The sequence below is a fragment of the Drosophila serrata genome, unplaced genomic scaffold (genome assembly GCF_035046125.1).
Source record: "Drosophila serrata isolate PLE 108 unplaced genomic scaffold, ASM3504612v1 contig_23, whole genome shotgun sequence".
NCBI lineage: Eukaryota > Metazoa > Arthropoda > Insecta > Diptera > Drosophilidae > Drosophila > Drosophila serrata.
Window position 1 is genome coordinate 197607 of NW_028256921.1, and position 27517 is coordinate 225123.

Consider the following 27517-nt stretch of genomic DNA (forward strand, 5'->3'; position numbering starts at 1 on the left):
AAATATGATTTTTTGTAGTGTGGCCAGCTCGTTTTTCATTACCTTTTTGTAGTGTGACCAGCTAATGTTCACTACTTTATTACCGAAAAGTGTTTGTCATTTTTTAGTACTTTTTTGTAGAGTGGCCATATCAATTATCACAAGCTTTTTGTAGTGCGACCAGCTAACGTTCACTACTTTAATATCGAAAAAATGACTGTCATTTTTCACAACTTTGTGACCAGCTATTTTTTCACTACTATTAATGAAGAGTGGAAGTCATTTTTAACAACCTTTTTGTAGATCTTTAGCATCGATTGCTTAGTGAGCAGCAGGAGCGGGCATATCTCGAGCGTCTGGTCACCGAGGGCAGCATACCCGATGACCAGAAGGTGGCCGATCTGAGTGGCTGCAATGGGGCTGTGTCGCCACCACCGCCGCCGCTGCCGCCTTCGGCCATGCTCAAGGCCATACCGCCGCCGCCGCCACCGATGGCCACCTACACCGCCGCCCTGTCTGGGTGCAATGGGTGGGTTCAGAGTTAAGCCAAGCCAAGGAGAGTTATTTATATTAATTCTGATCCTTTGCCTGCAGCTACTGTGCCACTCAAGGTGGAGCTGGCACATAAAGAACGCGCCACAGCCCACGAATTCCTTAAAGAGATTCAACTTGTCCAAACTGCTGGATGCCAAGCTCCAGGGCATGCGTGGTCCAGCAGGTTGTGCTGAGGTGGAGGAGCGGCCAAGCAACGATCTTATATCCAATCCCGATCCGGTCAAATGCCGCTGGCTAAAGAAGTGGATTAAGAAGTACGACGACGACTCAGAAACGTCCAACTAAATCGCGGCCAATACCTCCAGGCCAAGCACCAGCAGCAGCAGCCGCTCAAGCTGACCGTGGTCACCCGCCAGGAGCAGCGTTTCATTGGCTCCAACTGCCTCAACACCGGAGCCGCCGCAGCAGAAGCTCATCACCAGAACCATTTCCACTCCGCAGCTAAGCAGCCTGCCCCAGAAGCGTCAGTTTGCCTTCGGTGGAGCCTCTACCAAGGACGTGATGCAGCGGTTTATTGCCTACCATGGCAAGCTGTTGACACCCAATAGCTGCAGGACCTCAAGCCGCGCGAGGCGGAGCTGAAGCGCCTGCGCAAGCGTAACGCAGAATACACTGGAGGCGTCGCTGGACAAGCTGTTAGTACACGTCAAGGCCTTCAAGCAGCCTCTTATCATCAGACGTTTTTTCGTTTCCAGCCAGCTCAGCACAGTCGACGAGGCCGATGCGGACGACGTTGAGGTGGACCCGGAAAACTGCGCAATGCTCAGTCCACCCAGGAGTTGGATAGAAATGGGCAAGTGTTCGATAACCTACTTAAAGGAGTTCGATTCTCATTGAATTTTCATTCTTATATCAACAGCATCGAACCGGAGATCGTACGCAAGCCCGCTGGCAATCGCAGCCTGAATGCAGCCGCCTACATAGCCAATGGAGCCAGCAATGGCAGCATAAATGAGATGCGTCCGACCATGTCGCTGGCCCAGCTCTGTGATCTGATGCCCAAGGAGGCGCCCTTATCACGAGGCCTCATTGCCCAGTGAAAAAGACTGATCAAGAAGAACGCCGAGAATGGGAGGCTATTGAGGCGGCCATCACTGCTTTTAACAAAGGTGGGACCATATCCATTATCACAGGCTTTTTGCAGTGTGACCAATTCATGTTTTGCTACTTTTACATCGAAGTGTGACCGCTTTGACTTTCAGCTGGTTGCCTGCAGCCACGTGCAACAGCGACGATCAGTGACGATGTGCAGCATTGCAGCATTGACTATCGATTGCTGGCATACAACGATACGGAGCTTTGACTATCGATTGCTGGCATGCAACCATTTGCAGCTTTGACATCCTACGTTTTGGTTTTGATGAATGTACTCAGGAGCAGCCACAGGATCAGGATGAGCTGGATCAAGAGTAGGGGTTGCTGGTCACAGCCCGGCCAGCGGCAGTGCAGACCACTTCTGCGGCAACAGCCGCCGCTTAAGCTGACTGTGGTCACCCGCCAGGAGCAGCGACCTGCCCCAGAAGCGTCAGTTTGCCTTCGGTGGTGCCTCTACCAAGGGCGTTCCGCCATTGGGCAACATCAGCAGCTCAGGGAGCAATCAGAATGGAAGTCAGCAGCAACAACAACAACTCCAACAGCAACACCCTCAAGCTGCACACACGCTCGGCGTTAGCCTTTCTGGAGAACGGCAACTCGCCAACGGGCAGTACCACGGTCACCCTATCACCAGCAGCCATCGAGCGGGACTCAGAGGGCATGCCGTTGCGTCGAGAAGATTCAGCAGGAGGTGCAGGACCTCAAGCCGCGCGAGGCCGAGCTAAAGCGCCTGCGCAAGAGTAACAGGAAGAATACACTGAAAGCTTCGCTGGACAAGTTGTGAGTTCACGTCAAGGCTTTCACGAATCCTCGTATCATCTTACGTGTTTACGTTTCCAGCCAGCTTAGCACAGACGAGGCCGATGCGGACGACGTTGAGGTGGAGCACTGCTACGGACCCGAAAAACTGGGCAATGCCCAGTCCACCCAGGAGTTGGATAGAAATGGGCAAGTGTTTGATAACCTACTTAAATGAGTTCGATTCTCATTGAATTTTCATTCTTATATCAACAGCAACGAACCGGAGATCGTACACAAGCCCGCTGGCAATCGCAGCCTGAATGCAGCCGCCTACATAGCCAATGGAGCCAGCAATGGCAGCATAAATGGGATGCGTCCGGACATGTCGCTGGCCCAGCTCTGTGATCTGATGCCTAAGGAGGCGCCCTCATCACGAGGCCTCATTGCCCAGTGGAAAAGCCTGATCAAGAAGAACGCCGAGAATGGGAGGCTATTGAGGCGGCCATCACTGCTTTTAAAAAAGGTGGGACCATATCCATTATCAAAGGCTTTTTGCAGTGCGACCAATTCATGTTTTGCTACTTTTACATCGAAGTGTGACCACTTTGACTTTCAGCTGGTTGCCTGCAGCCACGTGCCACAGCGACGATCAGTGACGATGTGCAGCATTGACTATCGATTGCTGGCATACAACGATACACAGCTTTGACTATCGATTGCTGGCATTCAACCACGTGCAGTTTTTACATCCTACGTTTTAGGTTATGATGAATGGACTCGGGAGCAGCCATAGGATTAGGATGAGCTGGATCAAGACCAGGGCGTGCTGGTCACAGCCCGGCCGGCGGCAGTGCATACCACTTCTCTCCTGCTCACCATTGATGAGCTATCCGAGTGTGACAGCGCCAAGGAGGATAGCCTCGATGGCCAGCATTCGGATGACTCTGGGGGGTATCTCGGCCTCCTAACAGAGCAATAACAAGCTCCAGGCCAACAACCAGCAGCAGCAGCCGCTCCAGCTAACAGGAGCAGCGTTACATTGGACCCAACTGCCTCAACACCGGAGCCGCCGCAGCAGGAGCTCATCACCAGGACCATTTCCACTCCGCAGCTAAGCGGCCTGCCCCAGAAGCATCAGTTTGCCTTCGGTGGAGCCTCTACCAAGGGCGTGATGCAGCCCTGCAGCATTTGCAACACCCTCAAGCTGAACACACGCACGGGGTTGGCCTTCCTGGAGAACGGCAACTCGTCAACGTGCAGAAGATCCACCAGGAGCTGCAGGACCTCAAGACGGAGCTTGATGCGAGACGGAGCTGAAGCGCCTGAGCAAGATTAACAAGCAGAACACACTGAAGGCTTCGCTGGACAAGCTGTGAGTACAGGATAGATAACCTACTTAAAAAAGTTTGATTCTCATTGAATTTTCATTCTTATATCAAAAGCAACGAGCCGGAGAACGTACACAAGCCCGCTGGCAATAGCAGTCTAAAGGCAGCCGCCTATATGTCAATGGAGCCAGCAATGGCAGCAGCGCGGATCGGCTGCTAGCATACAACCCTGTAATGCTGGGACTATCGGCAGACAACCACGTGCAGCTTTGACATCCCACGTTTTTGGTTATGGTGAATGCGCTCGGGAGAAGCCACAGGATCAGGAAGAGCTGGATCAAGACCAGGGCGTGCTGGTCACAGACCGGCCGGCGGCAGTGCATACCATTTCGCTCCTGCTGTTCATTGATGAGCTATCCACCACACCATCGCTGGCCTCTAGCGTGAACAGCGACAGGGAGGAGAGCCTCGATGGCCGGCATTCGGATGCCACGGGCATCTCGGCTTCCTCGCACAGCGACAACAACCTCCAGTCCAAGCAGCAGCCGCTCAAGTTGACCGTGGTCACCCGCCAGGAGCACCTTACATTGGACCCAACTGCCTCAACACCGGAGCCGCCGCAGCAGGAGCTCATCACCAGGACCATTTCCACTCCGCAGCTAAGCGGCCTGCCCCAGAAGCATCAGTTTGCCTTCGGTGGAGCCTCTACCAGGGGCGTGATGCAGTGGTTTATTGCCTCCCACGGCAAGCTGGTGATACCCAATAGTCACTTACCGCCCGACTCGCAATTGGGCAACATCAGCAGTTCAGGGCAGCAACAAGAATGGAAGTCAGCAGCCCCAACATCAACAGCATCAAGCTGAACACATGCACGGCGTTGGCCTTCCTGATGAACGGCAACTCGCCAACGGGCATCACCACGGTCACCCTATCACCGGCAGCCATCGAGCGCGACTCAGAGGGCAGACCGTTGCGTCGAGGCTATGTTCCCGTCGAGCAGAAGATCCTGCAGGAGCTGCAGGACCTCAAGTCGCGCGAGACGGAGCTGAAGCGTCTGCGCAAGAATAAGAGGCACAACACACTGAAGGCTTCGCTGTAAGTACACGTCGAGGCTTTCAAGTCATCTTTCTTGTCATCTTACATTTTTTCGTTTTTAGCCAGCTCAGCACAGACGACGAGGCCGATGCGGACGACGATGACGATGAGGACTCTGAGGTGGAGCACTGCTATGGACCCGGAAAACTGCGCAATCGCGTGGTCCAGGAGGTTGTGCTGCAGGTGGAGGAGCGGCCAAGCAGCGATCTTATATCCAATCCCGATCCGGTCAAATGCCGCTGGCTAAAGAAGTGGATTAAGAAGTGCGACGACAACTCAGAAACGTCCAACTATGTCGCGGCCAATACCAAAGAGTCTCCAAGTGCAGTGTGACCATTGAGAAAGACGGCGGTTGCAACCATATGGTGTGCAAGACCCAGAACTCGGCTCCTGGGAGCCGCACGGCTCTTCCTGGTACAACTGTAACCGGTACGATGAGGATTAGGCCAAGACCGCTCGTGATGCCCAGGAGAAGTTGCGCTCATCCCTGGCCAGGTGAGTTTTTATACTATTATAATTTTTATCAAAGGTTTGTAATACTGTGGAGTCATTTTCGAACCAAAAAATCATATATATTCTTTATCAGCATCATCAGTCGGTCTAGCTAAGGTCCAGGGTCAGTTTTAAAACTATCGAACGAGTAAGATCTTATAATTAATTTAGACTTTTAACTTTGAGTATACGTTTGTAGATATCATCAATACAAATTACTGAATCACTTTCAATTAAAACTAAGTATTAGGATCCATGGCAATAAGGAATTCCCTTGAATTTAATAATTGTCATAATTAAGACATACCCTAGTGGAGGACACGTCATTGTTTACTTCCTTCCATATAATAATATAATTGTCATGATTAAGACTTACCTGAGTGTAGGACACGTAATTGTTTACTTCCTTCCAGTGTAGACTTCAAATCTTGTTGACTTCATAATATCGAAGATCACTTCCTGGTTATCCAGATGTATTTTATTGGCCACGTCATTCTTTTAATCACTATCACTATCGATGTAAACACTAGGTACCCCTAGGACAGACTGAGGTCGCGGCGAACGAAGTGCCTCTATTTATAGTTCCCGAGTCAAGAGAACAGAGGAAGTGAGAGCGAGAGAGTAAGAGATAGGCAGAGAAACATACAGAGAAAGAGTTGGCTCTGGAGATGCACAGTGGGAGTTGGACCTACCGGATAAAAAGAGGCAGAGAGAGTAAGACAGAGGGAGGAAGGGAGAGAGCTGTTGATGCTGATCAAGAATATGTTTACTTTATCCTTATTACTGCGTTCCAAGCTTTTGAGTAAAATTATAATACCATGCAAGGGTATAAAAATGATAAAATATAATTTGGATTTTAAGATTCTTGCAAAGGAAAATATAATTTTAATCAGCGAAGGAGTCAATTTCGGCTCTATATGGTCGTACCTCCGCTGATTAAAATTATAATACTCTCTGCAATATTATTGAACTATATATTTTTGCATGCATATTATTTGTTGACAAATCAAAGTTTAAAAATCTCGTAATTCAGCAAAAAAAAAAGCATTAATTTTAGTTAGCCTTATTTCATTCTTCAACTTTGGTAACAGCTGGTGTTTATTTATTAATTTGATTATATATATTATTTTCAGAACTTCTTGATTATGTCAATTATTGTTGTTGTTATCAGGATTAACAATATTTATAGCTGGATTAGGAAATAATTTTGAATTTCATATAAAAAATTCGGAAAGCTCTTTGTGTTAGTTTTTATCAGGTTATTGAATCTGCAAACTCAATTTAAAATTAAAAAAATAAATAAAATAAAATTGTAAATTTTTAAAAAATTTAACTCCGGACAGGCATGCAGCAGAAGGAGGATCTTGAAACGGGTCTGACACGCATGCGCGAACGTTTGGAGGAGTGCAGCGCGTGCAGACTGACGAAATTAAGGCGGATGAATTGCAGCAATGCGCCAGCAATGCGTGAGTACAGAATTAAGTCAAGTTGAGGAGCGTCACATAAATTAATTTCTATCCTTTGCATCTAGGGCACCATCTGGAGCGAGCTTGACGAAAGCAAAATGGATTTGGGGTGTTTAATCAAATTCTCCGGCTTACCAAAAGAATGGGGTATCCTCGAGTGTCTAGAAGAGATTCCAATGAAAGATCTTCCCTTTTTTTTTTTTAATGCTCTCCTCTTTTTTTCACAGGCTACCGATGGCTGCTATGAGGATCTGCGAGCAACTGGCGGCAAGCCAGCCAAGCAAGCAAGGTGCTCTCAGAGATCGATGGACGCCGGGCCCAGAACTCCACCATCCTGCTAGGCAAGCTGAAGATGAGCTATATGGAGATATCAAAGTAGGAGTTGGTTTGGTCACCTCCTGGTTCCAAATATTAATCTCTTCCCTTCTAGGGCAATTCTCTCAATGGACAGCAACAAGCAGCTGACACTCGACATGGTCTAGCATCTACTAAAGTTCCCGCCCTCGGCGGAGGAGCGTGCACTGTTGGATGAGCATAGCGAGGATATTGAGTCACTGACCCGCGCCGATCGCTTCCTTTACGAAATATCAAAGTGGGTTTGAAGGGCATCGAAGAGATTTGGCAGTCACTAAACTTTTTGTTCTTTTGTCGTGGCAGGATTCCCCACTACAAGTAAAGGCTGAAGAGTTCGCTACGGGAAGCGCTTTATGCCGACATCAGCAGCTCAGGGAGCAATCAGAATGGAAGTCAGCAGCAATAACAACACCAACAGCAACACCCTCAAGCTGAACACACGCACGGCGTTGACCTTCCTGGAGAACGGCATCTCCAACGGGCATTACAACGGCCACCCTATCACCGGCATCGATCGAGCGGATCTTAGAAGGCAGGCCGAGCAGAAGATCCAGCAGGAGCTGCAGGAGCTCAAGACGGAGCTTGATGCGAGACGGAGCTGAAGCGCCTGAGCAAGATTAACAAACAGAACACACTGAAGGCTTAGCTGGACAAGTTGTGAGTTCACGTCAAGGCTTTCACGAATCCTCGTATCATCTTACGTGTTTACGTTTCCAGCCAGCTTAGCACAGACGAGGCCGATGCGGACGAAGTTGAGGTGGAGCACTGCTACGGACCCGAAAAACTGGGCAATGCCCAGTCCACCCAGGAGTTAGATAGAAATGGGCAAGTGTTCGATAACCTACTTAAAGGAGTTCGATTCTCATTGAATTTTCATTCTTATATCAACAGCAACGAACCGGAGATCGTACACAAGCCCGCTGGCAATCGCAGCCTGAATGCAGCCGCCTACATAGCCAATGGAGCCAGCAATGGCAGCATAAATGGGATGCGTCCGGACATGTCGCTGGCCCAGCTCTGTGATCTGATGCCTAAGGAGGCGCCCTCATCACGAGGCCTCATTGCCCAGTGGAAAAGCCTGATCAAGAAGAACGCCGAGAATGGGAGGCTATTGAGGCGGCCATCACTGCTTTTAAAAAAGGTGGGACCATATCCATTATCAAAGGCTTTTTGCAGTGCGACCAATTCATGTTTTGCTACTTTTACATCAAAGTGTGACCACTTTGACTTTCAGCTGGTTGCCTGCAGCCACGTGCCACAGCGACGATCAGTGACGATGTGCAGCATTGCAGCATTGACTATCGATTGCTGGCAAGCAACCATAAGCAGCTTTGACTATCGGGTGCTGGCATGGAACCACGTGCAGCTTTGACATCGTACGTCTTAGGTTATGTTGAATGCACTCGGAAGCAGCCACAAGATCAGGATGAGCTGGATCAAGACCAGGGCGTGCTGGTCACAGCCCGGCCGGCGGCAGTGCATACCATTTCGCTCCTGCTGTCCATTGATGAGCTATCCACCACACCATCGCTGGCCTGTAGCGTGAACAGCGCCAGGGAGGAGAGCCTCGATGGCCAGCATTCGGATATCACGGGCATCTCGGCCTCCTCGCAGAGCAACAACTACCTCCAGTCCAAGCAGCAGCCGCTCAAGTTGACCGTGGTCACCCGCCAGGGGCAGCGTTACATTGGACCCAACTGCCTCAACACCGGAGCCGCCGCAGCAGAAGCTAATCACCAGGACCATTTCCACTGCGCAGCTAACGGCCTGCCCCAGAAGCGTCAGTTTGCCTTCGGTGAAGCCTCTACCAAGGGCGTGATGCAGCCCTGCAGCATCTGCAACACCCTCAAGCTGAACACACGCACGGGGTTGGCCTTCCTGGAGAACGGCAACTCGTCAACGTGCAGAAGATCCACCAGGAGCTGCAGGACCTCAAGACGGAGCTTGATGCGAGACGGAGCTGAAGGGCCTGAGCAAGATTAACAAGCAGAACACACTGAAGGCTTCGCTGGACAAGCTGTGAGTACAGGATAGATAACCTACTTAAAAAAGTTTGATTCTCATTGAATTTTCATTCTTATATCAAAAGCAACGAGCTGGAGAACGTACACAAGCCCGCTTGCAACCGCAGCCTGAATGCAGCATTAATGGGATGCGTCCGGCCATGTCGCTGGCCCAGATCTGTGATCTGATGCCCGAGGAGGCGCCCTAATCGCGAGGCCTCTCTGCCCAGTGGGAAAGGCTGGTCAAGAAGAATGCTGAAAACGGGACCGTTATTGAGGCGGTCATCTAAGAGGACGAATGGAAGAGGGTATCAGAGAGTCCTCTTTCACCCCCCCCCCCCCCAAAAAAAAAAAAAAAAGAACACACCAATCCACCAACGATTCGGATGCAGAGCAGACCAAATTATTACTGTAGTGTCTAAAATTAATACCAATGCTAAGCCCGACGCCCGACGCCCGATTCCTGATCCTCCACACAAAGCGAAACCTGCTTATCAACAAATTAAACTAAATATTACATAAATATACGAAAACGATATGCGAAACATGATTTAATTAAATAAAAAATCCAAAACTACACTTAAACAAGCCTTTTTTATAGAGTTACCTACATTTATAATGGATATACTCTGTCGTTGTTAGAAAACAAGCGTATTTTTCGGCAAAAACGAGCTTTCAGTTTGGTTCGTTTCAGTGCAAAATTTTAAATTTCTGGGCCTGGAGTACCAGGCGAACAGAAACCGCAGAAAGCTGATTAATTTTAGTGCAAGAGCTGCAAATTAGAGTTGTCCTTTTAGCTATATTGTAGCAGAGCTTAAAGCTTAGAGCTTAAAGCTCAGAGCTTAATCTAGCTATAAAATAGCTAGTTTGCCAACCTTACATTACGGGAAATTTTTTGCAGCGTAGCCTACTCATTTTTCATTACTTTTACATCAAGTGTGACCGCTTTGACTTTCCGCTGGTAACCTGCAGCCATGTGCAGCAGCGACGTTCAGCTGATGACGTGCAGCTATGTGGCGCTGTTACGATCAACTGATGACATGCAGCCATAAAAAAGCATTGTAAATAGAGCCTGCTTGGTCCCCTCCTCCTATTGGGCCACAGCTGACCCGCCGTACGTCCTTCGTAAATTTTGGGTGGGGGGTGTGGATGGTGCAGCTCCACTGGCAGCAGCGATTCCCATTTATTTTTCATGAGTATTTGTCGATTTGTCTGGCATTGCGTGCTGGCTTGTCGTTTAATTGCTCGAGCCGCGCTGTGTTAGAGGATTATCCGTTTGCTCATTTCATAAACACACACATGCAGGATAATATATACACCATATTGTAAAGTGACCAACTCATTTTTCACTACTTTTACATCGAAATGTGACCGCTTTGACTTTCAGCTGGTTTCCTGCAACCACGAGCAGCTTTGACAATCGGCTTCAGGCATGCAGCTTTACAGAGCTTTGACTAAAACAGTTGACATGGAGCCATGTGCAGCATGGAGGTGTGACCATATCATTTTTCACAACCAGTATTTTTCAGTATTTTTTTGTAGGGTGTTTTTAACTGCATACTTTCGCGGTGCCTTAAATATTTTGTCGAAGATAAATTTTAGCATACTGTCTCGGGCAGCAGGAAGAAACTGCACTACCTTTGAATTTAATGTTGGCAAGCCATTTGTATTGCGTTAATGCGTTTACTTGAATTAACTAGAATTGGATTTAACTTCTCGCACATAGAAAATTAGAAATTAATTTTGCAAAAATTATAGATTGAATTAAAAAAACAATTATTTGTTTAAATTTTGTATTTCTTGGTTTCTCGTTTTTTTGTATTATTATTTTTATTAATATCGTTATTTCATCTGACTTTGTCCGCTTTTGATGCGTTAGGGTTACTCATTAATTCCGTTAATTTCGTACAATGGCTATTTTAAACCGTGCCTATTATGTAATCCGCATTGTTTTTGTTTTCTTTAAGGTATTTTTTGTTCTTATTTAGTTTAGTTTTGCTACACCACACACATACATAAATAAAAACTTAAACAGATTTACTGCACACACATTTTCTTGTATTTCGTCTACAAAAAAAAAAAATATATATATATATATGTTTCGAATTGGTTTTAATATTATTGGAGTCGGGTCCCAGGTGCCATTTCCTATTTCGGTGCAGCTCTGTTGGGTTTTGGATGGCGAGGAGTTCAGCTTCTCCAGAATCAATCGGGGATCCCGATAAGATAAGATCTCGGACTCGGAGTGGGGGGAAGGATCACATTCGACTAGGCCGAAATGGCTCGAAATGGAAACTGGGACCGGGGACCAGGCCAGGTATATGTATTTTTAGGTATATATATATATATATAGATATCATTCGCTTTTCGAATCGCTCAAGTGTTCAACATCGCGTAACATTTATGTAGTTTGCTATCTTCCTTACTTGACCATTTGTTCTTTTTCGTTTCATTTTTGTTTTATAATATAAAATTCTTGACTTCTCAATGGAATTTGTATAGGTTTCTATATATTTCGTATCGTCATGCCTAAAACTCGCAACTATGTCGGCTCCGTTAGTTAGTTAGTTGAGGTTGGAGTTGAAACCAACTTACATATATTTTCCATGCTTCCGCTTCGTAGACGAATTTTAACTTTAAATAATTAATTACAACAACATTTAATTGGGTTTTCTCTTGTCTTGATGCCTTAGTCTAATGCGCTTTTCTTTCGCCTCTGACTTTCCCTTTTTTTTCTACTTTACTTCCATTATTTTCTCATTTTTTCCATTATTTTACAGTACTTAACGTTGGCTACATTTCGTTTTCTTGTTTTGAATTTGTTTTTAACAATTTCGCTCGTAGTGTGGCTTTGCTAAGTGATTCTCCTAACATTCTCTTTCCATTTTTTCGTTTTTTGTTTTTTTTTGTTTTTTTTTTTTTTTTTGGCAATGACTTACTGATTTTGTTGTTTCGCTTCTTTTTTATTTTTAGTTGTGTTTTGCTTAGCTTTCTCTCTTTCTCTCATTCGATTTGTTAAAAATAATTGTATTAAGTACGCTTCGATTTATAATTTATGTGTATGTATTTATATCCGTATAGTATATATTTATATAAAGTAAATAGATTACGTAATTGCAACACTTGCATCTGAATCTGAATCTCGTTCAGCATCTTGTTCTGGATGTGCATCTGAATTATGGATTTATGTTCGGTGATTGGTTCTCCCGGACTGTTCTCTGACTCTGTTAACAATCGGACGCATCGTGACCCTGTTGGTTACTAACAAGGACCTTTTAATAGCAAGATGAGTAACGTAAAAGCTCTAGAGGTGTTCTCCAGGATTTCTTGGAAGTTTTTGTGTAAGCATTCTAAATATGCACTTGTTAGAAGCACTTACTACATCTTGCTCTTAAAAAGTTTCTTGTTACTAATATTACACATTACTTTTTAGGGCTCACAACTACATAGAACTCCCTTCGCCGCTCCTTCGTTAATTTACAATTTAAATTAAGGAAGTGCTCCAGCTTAGAATAAACAAAAAAAATATATTAAAAAAAAAAAACAAATAATATAGATCGAAAATGTTTACAATATACATTTTGCAAAATTAGCTGGTAGGCAGGCAGGTAAACAATAATATTCCAATATTATTATTGGAGTTCATCGAACAAATGGAGTTTTGTGAACATACTTTAGGAGCTTGATGCCTTTTCGAAAAAAAATATAAACAATTCGCGGGGACAACAAACAGTGATTAAAAACGCTCCTTCGGCTCTAAGACTAAAATGCACAATGCAACGAATAGCATAAATATATATTATATTATATTGGAGTGTGGGAATGGTGGTGGGGGAGTCGCAAGGACTGGACTGGACGGGAGACGGGCGTCAATACTTCTCTCTCGATCTCTCCGCTTCATGGCTCAATTGAAAATTGTATTTACAAAGAGTTGGGGCTGGGTGTGGGCTTGGGTGCAGGTGCATTGCCCGCCATGGTAACCGGGCCGGGCACTCCATCATTATGACTCGTCGCGATTGTTGTGCACCCATTGGGCGGGCACCCATTGTGGCTCCCGCTCCAATGAATTGATCTCGGCCAGAAGCTGATGGTAGGCACGCTCTGTATCATTGTTAATGATGATCATATCAAAGAGATGACCCCAACGGGCCTCCATATCCCTGGCCGTGGCAATGATGTCTTTGAGCTCTTCCTCCTGGCATGGAAAAGTGGTATACAATTTAGTTATTGTTTAATATATAAAATCTATTTTGAGACTCACCTTAACGGGCTCGCCGTTGCGAAGCTTCTTCTGGCGCAGCTTGTCCAGGCTGGGTGGTGCCACCAGCACCACGTACGGCTTGAGGTCGGAGGCACGTAGCAGCTTCAGGCTCTGCGGATGCAGGTTTAGCACACAGATCTTGCCGCTGGCCACCACCGTGCGTATGGCCTCCAGTGATGTGCCTGCAAGAGGAAAATTAGTACCGATCCTTCAGTTCAATTCCTATTTAAACTCACCATAGTAGGCCTTCTCGTACTCGCCGTGCTCCACAAAACGACGCGCCAGTATGTCCGCCTCAAAGGCCTGGCGTGTGATGAAATGGTAATCCACGCCAGGCACCTCACCCTCTCTGCGGGCTCGTGATGTATCTACGGGAAAATAAGGGAAAATATGGGTTAACAATAAGCCTCTACCATTAACTAAAAGATATGGGTTTGGGTTGGGAACTTTTTGGGGATGCTGCTAACTGACTAGCAATGGCTCTGGGACTCGGACTCTGAAGCGCAGCCATTACCCTTGACCTGAGCCTTGGCCTTGGCCGGCTTGAGACGCTCCTCCAGCAAGTAGAAAACTGACAGGCAGATATGGGAGACAGACGGAGACAGATACAGAGACAGAGTGGCTTACATCCTCATTAAGTGGGATCATGGAGATAGGAAGATGGGAACCTTCTACTTACGTGGCACGGCGGCAGAGAATCGCTCCGAATCGGCCATCAGGCGTTGGCGCAGCTCATGCCTGCCAATATTGGGCGGACCAATAAGGACAATGGGACGCTTGTGGGTGGCGCGGGGATAATACAGGGCCACCTCCTCATAGGTGAGTATCTCCTCCGGATCCGTTTCATCCGGTGCCGTGGTGGCGTACAAAGGATAACTAGTAAGGGGAAGAGATATAATTAGTTGAGGTTACTTTTCAAGTGTCCAGGCTTCAGATTTCCTCGAAAAAGGTTTATAGATTATAAAGTCTTTGGACTTTTTCTGGGGCATCCCTCCTGGTACCCCTTTCATGCTTACCCCGCCTCGGAGCTGGCCTTCTTCTTCTTCTTGCGTCCCTTGCGCGCACAGAGCAGGGTGGCACCCTTGCTACCAGATCCATCCTTGCCACGGGACCTTGCCAATCCCGCCTCCTCGGCAATGGCCAGCTTCATGGTCTCACGCTGATGCTGAAACGATTGACTAGGAATAAGGCCGGCCAGTGTTTGATCCTCCTCGCCCTCCCGATACGCCTGCCACCAGTTGGGATCCTCGCGACTGATCACATGCAAGACATCACCCTTCTGGAAGCTAATGCCCAGCTCACGGCATGGTATATACAGATCATCCTCCGGATCGTAATCGAAGTGCGCTCGCACATGTAGAACAGCAGTGTCACGATGCGCTCCGCCCAAGCCGGCTAACGCGGTGTTACCAATGCCACCGACAACTCCACCGCCGCCCAGCATGCCAACACCTCCAGGTGGACATCCCGCTGGTACAATCAGGAAGGTTAGGGTGCCCTGCATGGCTCCCAGCAGGGCGCACACCTCGTTCACCGTCTTGCCACGCAACTCCTGGCCATTAACTTCGAGAATCTCATCGCCCTCGTGCAGGAGGCCGGACTTCTCAGCCGCTCCGCCACGCACAATGCGTCCAATAACCACCGCTTCACCCTCGTTGCGTACGGTGGCTCCCAGTGGCTCCGTTGACTTCTCAATCTGTATGATCCGGATGTTATCATTCTGATCGTTCAGAGTGCCAAAGCAGGCGCTCATCGGTAGGGACATGGGCATCTGCATGGGCACCGGTGGTGGTGATTCGCCACGCGGCAATGGCATTGCTCCACGTTGCGCCAGGGGTGATGGCACCACCGGTGGTGCCACTACCATGCCTAGGTTACGCTTTGGTCCGGCCACTGGACTGCTGTGACCGCTAAGAGTGGCTCCAACCACTGAAGCTGTCGCTGTCGTCGCCGCTGCCGCCGTTGCCGGTGTAGGCGTTGGTGTCGGTGATGGCGTGCCGTCGGTGTGATTAGCTATCCGATCGTGGGCCAACAGTAGACCCTCCATTTCGTGGCTAGTCAGTAGATTGCCGAGCTCAATGGCCGCCGCTGTATTCGATTGCGTCAAGAGTTCCACAATATCCTTTTGCAGTCCCAGGGAGCTGTGATGCAAAGGTCCAGAGACGCGGGAACGACGGCGCTGGAGCACGGCACTACGGGCGGCCAGGACATGGGCCACACTGGCACTGGCCAGGACACTGTGAGCCGTGGAAACGCGGCTAGCCAAAGCATTTAAGCCACTCTTGCTCAGCTGGCTCTGGAGGCGGGTCAGGGCCGCTATCAGTTCGCCATAACCTGGAGAGGATAGAACGCAATTAGATCAAATGTAACCATAATATAAATTTTAAATAAATAGCAAAGCCACTTGACTCACCATCAATTTGCTCCACCTGCGGCTGGTCATCATCGGGCAGGTAAGCCTCATTCTCAACGCCCACCTGTGTGGCCTGTGCCACCTGCTGCTGCTGCTGCTGGGCCACCACCTTGCCCAGGTTGGCCGTGTCCTGCAGTGCCTTGAGCTTCCTTGAGCCGCGCAGGCTGTTCCGCAGGAACTCATTTTGCTGAGCGATGCGCTCCTCCTCCTCACGTCGACGGCGTAGTTGCTCCTGCGGATAAAAGGATTGCGTATGGCGGTTAGTGGGGAAGACCAGGTGAAAGGTGGGGGGAAAGGTGGGCAAAATGTAACGATAACTGTAACTGGGCGTTGACTCTTAAGTGGCGCACTTAATCCGCATTCACCACAATCGCGCTAATTTAATTAGTGGCAACCGACCAGGGGCCATAGAATCGCACAAAGAATGCAAAACGGGGCACAGGTGATGGACTAAGGGTGTACCCTGTGCCAGTAATTTGGAAGCAATGTTTTGCTGTCTATTATTAACAAGTTATTGTTAATAAAGGGGTGGAAAATAGTATAAAGTAACATTAACTCAGGACTGTAATAGTTTTTACAATTTTTAACATATTTTTATTAAATTTGATTTAAAACTATCTTTTATTATTATTGAATTTCGTTTTTAGTTTTATGAAAATCGGAATACTGTATATTATAACTGCCAAAGAAACGGCTGTTAAATGTAGAGGATCAGTAAGTATCATTCGTCAGTAATTAACTTTGATCAGTAAGTATCTAAGACCAGTAAGTAACTCTTAACAGTAAGTATCTATAACCAGTCAGTAACTTTGAACAGTAAGTATCTATGACCAATAAGTAATTATGATCAGTAAGTATCTATGATCAGTAAGTATCCATGGTGAGAAAGTATCTATGACCATCAAGTATGTTTGATCAGTTACTAACTTTGAACACTAATAAACAATGACTTGCAACTTTTGTAACACAACACATTTCTGGTCTAGGCCGGCAGCAGTCACTTCGTTCCGGGGATGTTAGAATAAGTTGGGAATCATAAACACAAAAGTGCGTTAGTAACTATGAGCAGTAAGTAACTCTGAACAGTAAGTATCTATGATCAGTAATTAGCTATGAGCAGTAATTAGCTATGACCAGTAAGTAACTTTGAACAGTGAGTATCTATGATCAGTAATTAACTATGAGCAGTAATAAGCTATTAGCAGTAAGTATGTATGCCCAGTATGCATGTATGTATGATCAGTTACTAACTTCAAACACTAATAAACAATGACTTGCAACTTTTGTAACACAACACATATATGAGACTTAGCCGGCAGCAGTCACTTCGTTTCGGGGATGTTAGAACAAGTTGGGAATCATATGCACAGATGCGCGAGATTTGGCTTGGAACAAATATAAGTGCAATCTATGAAACTATGCATTCATTGTTCTATATAATTTTACTAGTATATAAGTCGGACCATGGCGAATCGGTGGACTATATATATACATATATATATCTGCCATAGGAACAATCGGAAAATTTTAAGAAATATATTTATAAGTTTATCAGTTTTCAACAGATTTTCATCAAATTTAACATATAGCATTAACAACAACATTAACATTATATATACATAAATCTATAATTTTGTGTCAAATTTTATAAAAATCGGACTACTATATCAAATAGCTGCCGTACAAACGATCGTTAAAATTAAATAGAGGAAAATGAAAAAAACGGTGAATGAAATGAATGCAGGCATTACTTTATATATAATTTATATTGTATTAATTCCTAATGATCGAATTTCTATCTGCAAGGGTATACAAACTTCGGCCTGCCGAAGTTAGCTTCCTTTCTTGTTTTTATTAACAATTATTCAAAATGTGATGTATGTTTGTCATGTAATCACTTTGTTCTTTATCTTATTCCCATTGCAAGATGTCTTCAAAGTTACTAGGATATCCAGAATTCCCCCTATCCACTGTCACAGCTTACAGGGTATTCATTCAGCTGCAGCTGAATGTCCCCGAACCCCAGGTGGGGATGACCAGGTGGAAATGGCGAGTGGACGGGCGAGTGGGTGGTTGAGTGGGTGGTGGTTTGCTGTGCAAACCCAAGCAAATCCCGTCGAGGGCCTCGGCGATGAGTTAATGAGCGTAAAGGGTTGACAAAGGCAACTGGGGGATAGTGGGAACAGAGGTGAGCTGAGACCCAGACTGAGACTGCGACTAAGAGGTGGGTGGTGGGTGGTGGGTGGTGTGTGGTGGAAAGTGGGGTGATGGTAACTGTTGCAATTGTTGCGGAAGCCCCCTAAGTGATTACCGTTCATTGGTGGGGCGTGGAACGAATTTGGGGCATTGGGGTTCAGGCAATGATTGTCAAACTGAATAGTGATGGCCGTAATTAAGATAATGTTATTCATGAAAATGGCCCAAAACGTGATAAATTCTCAATTCCGTGACCATCAAAAGCGACAAAAAATAAATACAAAAGAAGAATGAAATCAATGCTCAAGAGTTCCCACTACAAAATAATAATAAATGAAAGAAAAAACCCAGAAGACAACAGAAAAAAAATAAACTTAATTGAATAACAACAGAAACGACGCTCGACATTCCAAAAGGCGGAAGAAGCAAAGCACAGAGCACAAGAGGAAAATAACAATAGCAAAGCAACTAAAAAAAGAAAAGAGAAGAAAATAAAATAAAATATAACATAAAATTCTGCTGAACTTGCATAATCCGATGCCAGCAAAAAGAATCAGCAAAAGTTTCACGAGCTGCCAAGGCGGCGAGGTGAGGCAAAAGAGCTTCAAGCTTGGAACTTGGACTGAGACTGAGACTGAGAAATACCATCCAATAATACCTCCCCCCCCTGGGGGAAGCCGGGAAAACGCCGAGCCATGTGAACTGAATTTAACATTGAGACCTGAATGAAAAACGATGACAACGAAACAAAAACATTTCTGAAAGACCAAAAGCAAAACAAAATAGCTCAAAGTCACAGCATCGCAAAAATAAACCAAAAACAAAAAAGTATCTGCAAGATAGTACAGTTTTGTAGGTACTAGTTGTAATGCCTTTAAAACTGTCAAGAACATCTCTCAAGCTTTTATTATTTTTTGCCAAAATGAAATGAGTAAAATGCTTCACGAAATATGCAAGAATTTTAGTGGAAATAGCTAGAGATTCCCCAGCCACTAATTAATTTTTATGACAGCTTAAAGAACCAATTTAAAATTATAATTTAAAAACACACAGATATGCTAAGCTGTGATGCCAAAATTTAAAGAATTTAAAAATGCAAATGCATTTTAAGGAATTTCTCTGGGCTATTCTTGTGAAAGACTTTCCATGGAATTTTTAAAAATCTATATATTTATAAAAAAGGTATAGCTTTCAATTAATTTAATTCATTTTGAGTGGAAACTTGGCTTACATTCTGCTAAAATTAAATACAAATTTTAGTATTTAAAGGTTATTCCACTTCCTATAAAAGTTTAGAGGCAGTCAAGATGTTATAAGGGAATTACTAATCACAGTTCAACTCCCACTCAAACTTATATAATTAAATAGACACTCGGCAGTAACACCCATGGACACATTTGAGTATTCGTAGATCTCAAATAAAGTCAAAGACTGTTGCATAGCATTTGCTGAGACCATCAATCATCATACACGCCACAACACAAAAACAGTAACCTTAAGTAATTGTAAAATAATATTATAAATAAGAAAGCTTCCTTTCTGAAGGCCGAAGTGTGTATACCCTTGCAGTGAGGCAGAGTATGTTCGATCGATCATAAGTTAGCCAAAAATGCATTAATTTCAATTCGGAAAGCTGTTCTGCGCTAGTTATTAATAAGTTAATCAATCTGCATACTCCATTTAAAATTTAAGAGAATTTAAATTTTTGACAATTTTTCAAAATTCAATTGTCACAATTTTACGCCTTTAAAAATTGAAAAATTTAAAAAAAATTTAGTTTGCGTCTGACCTAGCTAGATCGACTCGGCTGTTGATGCTGATCAAGAATATATATGATTTATAGGGTCGGAAATGATTCCTTCAATGCTTTTTTAGCTTCTGAATGAACTTGTAATACCCTGAAAGGGTATACAAATCACAAGGGAAAAAAGTAACTAGAGAACGCAGAAGTTTGAATACCCTTTCAGTTGGCAGTTGAATAATTAAAAGGCTATATATTTTGATCAAATGAAAAGTAAATCTAACTTTTAAACATTTAATAATTCGAAATTTATGAAATTCCTTTAACGGATATATGATACAGTCGTGTAATAAAAACAAGCCTATCTACCAAGTTTTTAAGATAGCTTACAAAGAAAAAGATGAAACAGATACGCGGAGTTCACTAGATCGATTCTGTTGTTGATACTGATCATAAGTGTATATTTGCATAGGCTTAAATATAAATCTTTCCCTGCAAACGTATAAAAATAATAAACAAAAACGAGAAGGCAATGCCATGACATCACCATTCTCCAACGTCGGCATAAGTAAATAATGAATATTGAAAAAATGCGCGTACCGGGGAAATTAAAAATATATTACTGCCTTTGATACCCTAAGTAGGGGTGTGCTCAACTAGAACTAAATAACATAATTAATAAATAAATGCTATACCTATCGAAAATATAAAATACATTTTTAAAGTATTTTAATAGCTCATAGATAATAAGCCTCTTGGTTGATTTAGCATCACATCTTTTATCTTTTACTTATCGAATCTAGAGTATGTATCTTTTTCTTATTTACAAAATGCGAAGAACACAAAATCCCTCACTACTATTGCCCAGGTGAATTGTTATTGCCTTATTTGTTATTTTGTTTCGTTTCGTTTCTAATTTTTATGGCCCGACCGGCAGCCAGTTAGCCAAGTAGCCAACGACTGGTTGTTATTGGTGAGCTGCTTTTGTAGTTAGCATATATGCAGATAAAGCCAGTTGTGGCTACCCGCAGCTAACACACAATGTTGCTGCTCTGAAATATATATATTCATTTGTAAAAATATCTATAAGAATTCCAATTTATTTCAGCCCATATATTGTTTACCATTTTGCATTCACACTTGCAAATATTGTGCAGATTAGATTAGCTTGCGTCTTTGTTAACCTTCCTAACCCAAGAATATTTTTGTCGTCTTGCAAAACAATTTAAATGGGGAGTCAGAAGCAAGGATGCTCCTAGAAGGGACATCTCCTTCTGCCTTAAAACTTGCCTGTTGTTGTCGCAAACGTGTCGAAGATCGTTGAATTTGAATACCGCGACGAAGGGCGGAGGCGCTTCGCTGGGGCGTGGCAGCTGACGAGGCTATGGAGCCTACAGGAGATCCTTGAAATGGTTCTATTGATCCTCCACCAATCACTGCCACTCCCATTTCATGCCCATTATTGCCATTCATATCACAATAATCGCTGTTATTATTGTTGATGTGGTTCTCCTTTTCATTCTGCTGTTGCTGCTGCTGTTGCAGTTGCTGCTGTAGTTGCAGTTGCTGTTGCAGTTGCAATTGTTGCACGGATAGGACAGCAAATTTGGTGGGTGTTGCTGTGGCCGTTGGTGTGGGCGTTGGTGTTTGACTTGCTGCTGTTGCACCTGCAACACCGGGATTTGTTGTTGGACTCCCATTGTTCTCCAGGGTAATTTGCAGTGTGGACACGACCATTTTTTTTTGTTCGATTGCTGGGTTGGCTGCTGCTATAGCACTTTCATCGACAATCTTTACTAAACGAAAAACCGAAAACTGTCACCAGCTGCTGCAAGGCCACGCCCACAAAAAAAATAAAAGCACACACACTAACACACACACACACACCTGGGCAGTGCATAAATTTGAATAGGGAATAGGGAAAGGAATAAATAGATTGCTTTAAATGAAATGCAACTTAATGCGCATTTCAACTGGAATTTCTGCCGCTGTTACTGTTGCTGCTGCTGCTGTTGCTGCTGCTGCTGCTGCTGCCCCTTTTGCTGCATTGAATAAAAACCCATAAAAAAGCGAAAGTTGAGCTGGCCGAAATAGTTCTGGCCCAGAGACACGCATAGCCAGCAACAGCAGCAACATCAGCTTTCCCATTCAGCAGCACCGCCAGCAATGCTCGTGCAATTTACAACTATTTACTTTTCCACATTTGTTTATTCGCTTTTTTGTTGTTGTTGTTTTGTTTATTTATGGGTTTTTTGTTATTGTTGATTGTTTCACTCTTTTAGCGGCTATTGTTGCTGTCATTCAACGCGATCCGCATAGGGAATGAGCCTTATGGCCCCACGCTCTTTATAGTCGAATTGCTGCTGTTGACGCTGCATTTACGCTTGGCACATCAATAACAATAAGAAGCTCGAACACACTCACACTCGTCACAAAAAATAAATATAACAAAAATTAAACTGGGAAAAACAGTTCAGTTCACCTCAACTGTTTATCATTTATTTATAAACATTTTTCAGCTGCCTGTTAAAGTCGCTGGCCAGTGAGTCAGAAGTAGAGTCCAAGAGGCTAAGGCGATCACTTCCCAAGGGTTTGATAGAAACCAAATACATATTGCTGGTCAGGTATATAGAAAGATAAAACTTATGACACTTCTTCTGCAGATCTAATCACACTTTTGGTCCTTGAAAATGTCTGATAAGGTGCCAGGAACATCATGATTCTATTAATTATTGAATGGTTTTATTGGTATATTTAAAAAACAATTATATAAATCAATTCATAGTGCCTTCTTAGGGCTTTATGTCCTGCTTGTTTATCCTTTAAGGTTTATCCTTTAAAGGAATCTCCTTTAAAGTTCATTTAAAGTTATTCTAAATTTCAAATGTAATTTTAAGCTTTAACAAAAATGTCCTTAGGTGAAGCATTGTTTGTGCTAAACTGGTAACACTTTTGGGTAATGTCCTGGCCACACTATGCAACCATAATCCCTTTCTTTATGTTCACAGCAAGTTCCTGATTTTAGCCACATTTTTTTTTGCCGGGTATTTCATTTATTTCACATATTTTTCGTTGGCTTTTTTTGCGGTTACGCGAACAACTTTCCGTTATGGCTGCAACTGCCACGCCTGTTTTCCGTGTATGTTTTTGCCATGTTTTTTGGTATTTTGTTTGTTGCCCATAAACTGATGTTGTTTGTTACTTGAAAATGGTGGTACGTGCTTTTGGTTCCAGAATTTTTCAGCCGGCTATGGGCGGTTTTTTTTTTGTCAGCCGCGCCTTATTTGCATGGATCCAATTGCACAAGTACACACACGCACACACGCACACATACGCACAAATTACAGGAAGAAAAGTATAAAAAAAGATATATGAATAAAACCACTCTGTGCCTATCAAACCTTTAACGCATAACAAGAACTATTCCCCGAATAGGAAACAAGTTTAAAACTGGCCAAAATGAAGATGCAATCCCCATTTATTCAGGTAGTTGTTGTTTTTTTTTTTAATTTCGGACTGGCTTCTCTGGCTTTATCTTATCGGTTTCCGTCACGCACTTGGCCCGAACGAGGCAAAACCGAACCAAACAGAACGAAATTAAAGAAATACAAAAAAATTGCGGCCGATCGCAGAACGCGTAGAAAAACAACTAAAAACGCCAACTGAAAAATCATAACAAACCCGCGCCAGACGACGTCGACTGAGGCACTGAGGCAGTGGCGTCTACTCAGCCAGAGCTAAAGGGGATTAAAGAGGTACAGAGAAGAGTAGAGAGCCAGAGAGCCAAGAGCGGTGTAGACCGCAGAGAACAGGTGAGCGAAAAGCTCACCTGTGCAAGCACAATGACTGCGATGTGTGTGTGTGTGTACGTAAGCCGGCTTGAAATAAAATGTTTAACTAATTTGCGAGTTTGTCAAGGCAGGGGCGGCCCTTGAACGTCTTTAACAGGGATGGAAAGGTGAACTGCAAAATTGGTAATATATTAAGACCCAAAAAATGTTCACAAAATAAGGCATTCCGATCGTAGAATATAAAAAAAAATATCAAAAAGATATAAACTATTTATCGAAAAGGTTTGTGAAATTATTACCGTTGAAGATATCAAAGACTTATCGATAACATTTTATTATACGTAACAAAAAAACCTAGAAGTCTAATAAGTTGGAAAACTATAAACATTTTAAAATATATAAAATAATATTGAAGATTTATCGAAAAAATGAAGTAACCTTATCAAGGAAGTATAAATAAATATACATTCTTTATAGATAGGATATAAAATGTACATTTTAGATATCAATATCAATCACCAAGACAATTTAATTAGCAGTAAATACTGAAAAGTTGTTAGTCTTTAAAATGACTGCCTAACAAATATATTAAAAACGATGGGTTGTTAAAAAAAAGATCATAAAACAGGGTTGTAAAATTGTGCCTCTTAAAAAAAGGGGTTTAAAAACAACCGCTGACAATGGCAACCGAAAGAGTAGCAACCGCCCCCTCGGACAGCAACAAACAAGTCAGCAAGCAATGTTGTCCAAACAAACAGGTTAAATTTAAACAATGTGAAACCCCAGTGAAGAACCCCCTCTTCATATACATACATGATTTATGAGAGCAGTCGCCGATAGCGATAACGAGGAATAGCGATAACAAATAGTCAAACATGTTAAATTATAATTATGACCACGATAAAGGCCTTGGGAGGGCTAATTGCACTCAATTAATTAATTTGATTAAGCAGAAGTGTATTTACTTTAGTTTAATTTAATAGAAACAGAAAATTTATCGAATTAAGATAGTTTGATAGTTTATACAGTTTATCGATTAATAAAGTGTTTGATGAAAAGTTTTGAGAAAAACTTATATGAATCAAATGGGTTTATTTTTTAATTTTAAATTATATATATGAAAAGACATAAATATCTGATCAAAGTTATTGATAAATTTTTTTAAACTGTTCCTTAAAAAAAATCTAACAAGATTTATGATTAAGGTTTATGTACGAGAGGAAGTTGTTATCCCTTTTGCGACATGTTGAAACTTAAGATAATATAAATTTTTTAATCTATTAAATAATATATATAATTTTTTTTATTATATATAATTGTATATAAATATATATTTATATATATATAATTTTATATTAAAATAATATAATATAATATATATATTACTCGAATCTTGAATGATTTGATCTGTTAATTTTAATATTTCACTTATCCCCCATCTCAGGTGGATAATGGTTGGGTTTTATGTGCATTCCCATTAACTTTTATCCGACAAACGTTTGGTAGGTGGATCGATCGTTCCAGCATTTTCAGAATTTTCCATTTGTGGCTTCGTTTTTGTTCTCTTAATGAGCTTACATCCCATAATCAGCAGCACCAGTGAAATGCCTGTCAAACTGTGTGTGTGTGTGCACTCAGCTTTCAATTAATTACATTTAGCAAATGCAGGGGGGTTAAGTGGGTGTTGGGTGTGTGTTTCCACCCCTCTCCCCCCAGTTACTCTCTTGCTCTATTTACCACTCAAAGTCTCTCTTGTTTGGCGTCTGTTGTCTGCGGGCGGAACGCAGCAATTCGATTAAAAGTTGCATAATTAATCATTGCATTAAACAAGTTTATGCCAGGCGCCACCCTTAACGCCTACGGGGTTTTCTTTTATTTTTTCTTTTTTTTCTTACTAACCATCGCCCTCTGTGTTCGTCCTACGAGTGAATGTGAAATGTTTTACTTTTAAACTGCATTATAAATCCCCAACAGCTACCCACCGAGCCATGCAATGCGTGTGTAGTCTCTTCAATACACAGACAGAAAATGTGGCTGCCTTTAAATACAGTTTTTACCTTTTTAATAGTTTCAACAACAGTTAAATGCAACGGTCAGCTGTGGGGTGATCAAATTGAATGAATAATTTCCCCCCTATATTTCTTTATTTTTTATTATTTTCAGCCAGAGAGAGAGGCTCAGAGTCAGTGGTCAATGGCCAGCGAAGAGTTAACTAAAAAAAAGTTCAACAATGGCAGCAAACAAAAGAACTTGGCCCGAACCGGAAGCATTGCCCCAGACGTCCATCAAAAAGCGTTTATTATGACAGCTTTCGGTGGTGGGGGAGGCGCAGAGGTGGTGGTGGGTATAGTTAGGGTTATATAAGTACCTGCTTTGCATGCCAACTAGCTGCATTTAAAAATCAAACAAAAGACAAACGCACAAAACTGGACACCTTATAGAATTCTTAGATTTTCAGATACTATATGATGATATACTATATATAGGGATTACATAGTGTTACTCTATCTTAACTTGTGAATATCTAATGCATTCTTCAGTCCAACCTTGGCTATATATCATTAGCCTTAATCAGAATCTGATTTATTTGACCTAAAATGCTTGCTCCAAAACTACCAGTAAGAGAATCCTTATAATACCCTTTGCAGGGTATTAAATTTTCACTCAGAAGCTTGTAAATCTGTGAAGGAAACATTTCCGACCCTATAAATCATATATATTCTTGATCAGCATCAACAGCCGAGTCGATCTAGCTAGGTCCGACGAAAATTTAATTATTTTAAAAATTTCACAATTTTTAAAGGTGTTAAATTGTGACAATTGAATTTTGAAAAATTGTCAAAAATTTTAATGCTCTTAAATTTTAAATGGAGTATGCAGTTTTATAAACTTATTAAAAACTAGCACAGAACAGCTTTCCGAATTAAAATTAATGCATTTTTGGCTTAGTTATGAGTTTTTTAAACCTTAATTTTTATTAAAAATTGGATATAAAAATATTGATAAATATCAACTGAATAAATTGGATTATAGTTCTTGTCAGAAGCTTGTTACGCTGTGAAGGAGTCATTTTCGAACCGATAATATATAAATATTCTTGATCAGCATTTAAAGCCGAATATTGTTGACTTCAATTAGGGTAATCATGGTATTGAAGATCACTTCCTGATTATCCAGATGTATTCCATTCTTTTAAGGTCGAATGGTAATCACTATCACTATCACTATCGATGTTAACACTAGGTACCCCTAGGACAGACTGAGGTCGCGGCGAACGAGGTGCCTCTATTTATAGTTCCCGAGTCAAGAGAACAGAGAAAGTGAGAGCGAGAGAGTAAGCGATAGGGAGAGAAACATACAGAGAAAGAGATAGCTCTAGAGATGCACAGTGGGAGTTGGACCTACCGGATAAAAAGAGGCAGAGAGAGTAAGAGTGAGGGAGAAAGGGAGAGAGTTGTTGATGCTGATCAAGAATATGTTTATTTAATAAGGGCGGTACTGCGTTCCAAACTGAGTAAAATTATAATATCATGCAAACGGATATAAGTAATCAAATAAAATTTAGATTTCATGAATCTTGCTGAGGAAAATATAATTTTAATCAGTGAAGGAGTCATTTCCGAACCTATACATTATATATATTCTTGATCAGCTCTTTCAGCAGTCGATCTGGCTTTGTCCGGTTGAAACAAATTTCAAAAAAGATAATATTAATATTATCAAAATATTAAGAAAAATTTTACATTTTAAATTGAGTGTGCAGTCTTATTAACCCAATAAAAACGTAAATAGGACAGCTATCCAAATTAAAATGAATTCCGTTTTAGCAGAGCTACCTATAAGATTATTAAACTTTGATTTATCGGTAAAATTCTTATACAATAAATATCGATTCAAAGAATACGAATATTTGAAGTCTAGATATGATCAATTTTCGATTTGATTCCATAATTCGTTGCGGCTTTCCGAAGCTAGTTTCCTGGTCAGTTCTAACTTTGATACTATTC

General features: G+C 42.8%; 2 protein-coding genes, 1 long non-coding RNA gene and 1 pseudogene across 10 annotated transcripts in view; 3 read left to right on the forward strand and 1 right to left on the reverse strand.

Annotated features, from left to right (window-relative positions):
• Window positions 1-192: 192 nt before the first annotated feature.
• On the forward strand, window positions 193-4422 carry LOC147645054 (uncharacterized; annotated as a pseudogene). The gene is made up of 8 exons (XR_015270789.1): window positions 193-198; window positions 291-512; window positions 574-697; window positions 790-1108; window positions 2015-2409; window positions 2470-2577; window positions 2644-3742; window positions 3813-4422. The product of XR_015270789.1 is annotated as an uncharacterized LOC147645054 (transcript).
• LOC147645055 (uncharacterized) lies at window positions 3252-9687 on the forward strand. The gene is given in 8 exon segments (XM_086829169.1): window positions 3252-3266; window positions 3342-3403; window positions 3862-4516; window positions 4519-4793; window positions 4856-4955; window positions 7905-7930; window positions 7997-9124; window positions 9195-9687. Coding segments are annotated over 7 exon segments (1614 nt in total). The 3' UTR covers window positions 8478-9124; window positions 9195-9687.
• LOC110184220 (uncharacterized) lies at window positions 7182-7762 on the forward strand. Its single transcript, XR_015270863.1, has 2 exons — window positions 7182-7343; window positions 7409-7762. It is a non-coding gene; the product is annotated as an uncharacterized LOC110184220 (long non-coding RNA).
• Window positions 9688-10887: 1200 nt separating the features above from the next.
• Window positions 10888-27517, reverse strand: part of sdt (MAGUK p55 family member stardust) — an 82816-nt gene continuing 66186 nt past the window's right edge. For all 7 annotated transcript variants that reach the window (XM_086829494.1, XM_086829482.1, XM_086829500.1 and 4 more), the window contains 6 exons: window positions 15783-16014; window positions 14386-15703; window positions 14049-14245; window positions 13606-13737; window positions 13370-13551; window positions 10888-13303 (listed from right to left, as the gene is read on the reverse strand). In XM_086829494.1, the coding sequence (XP_086685620.1) occupies window positions 13109-13303; window positions 13370-13551; window positions 13606-13737; window positions 14049-14245; window positions 14386-15703; window positions 15783-16014 (2256 nt within the window). In that variant the 3' untranslated portion in view covers window positions 10888-13108. The remainder of the gene's footprint in view (window positions 13304-13369; window positions 13552-13605; window positions 13738-14048; window positions 14246-14385; window positions 15704-15782; window positions 16015-27517) is intronic.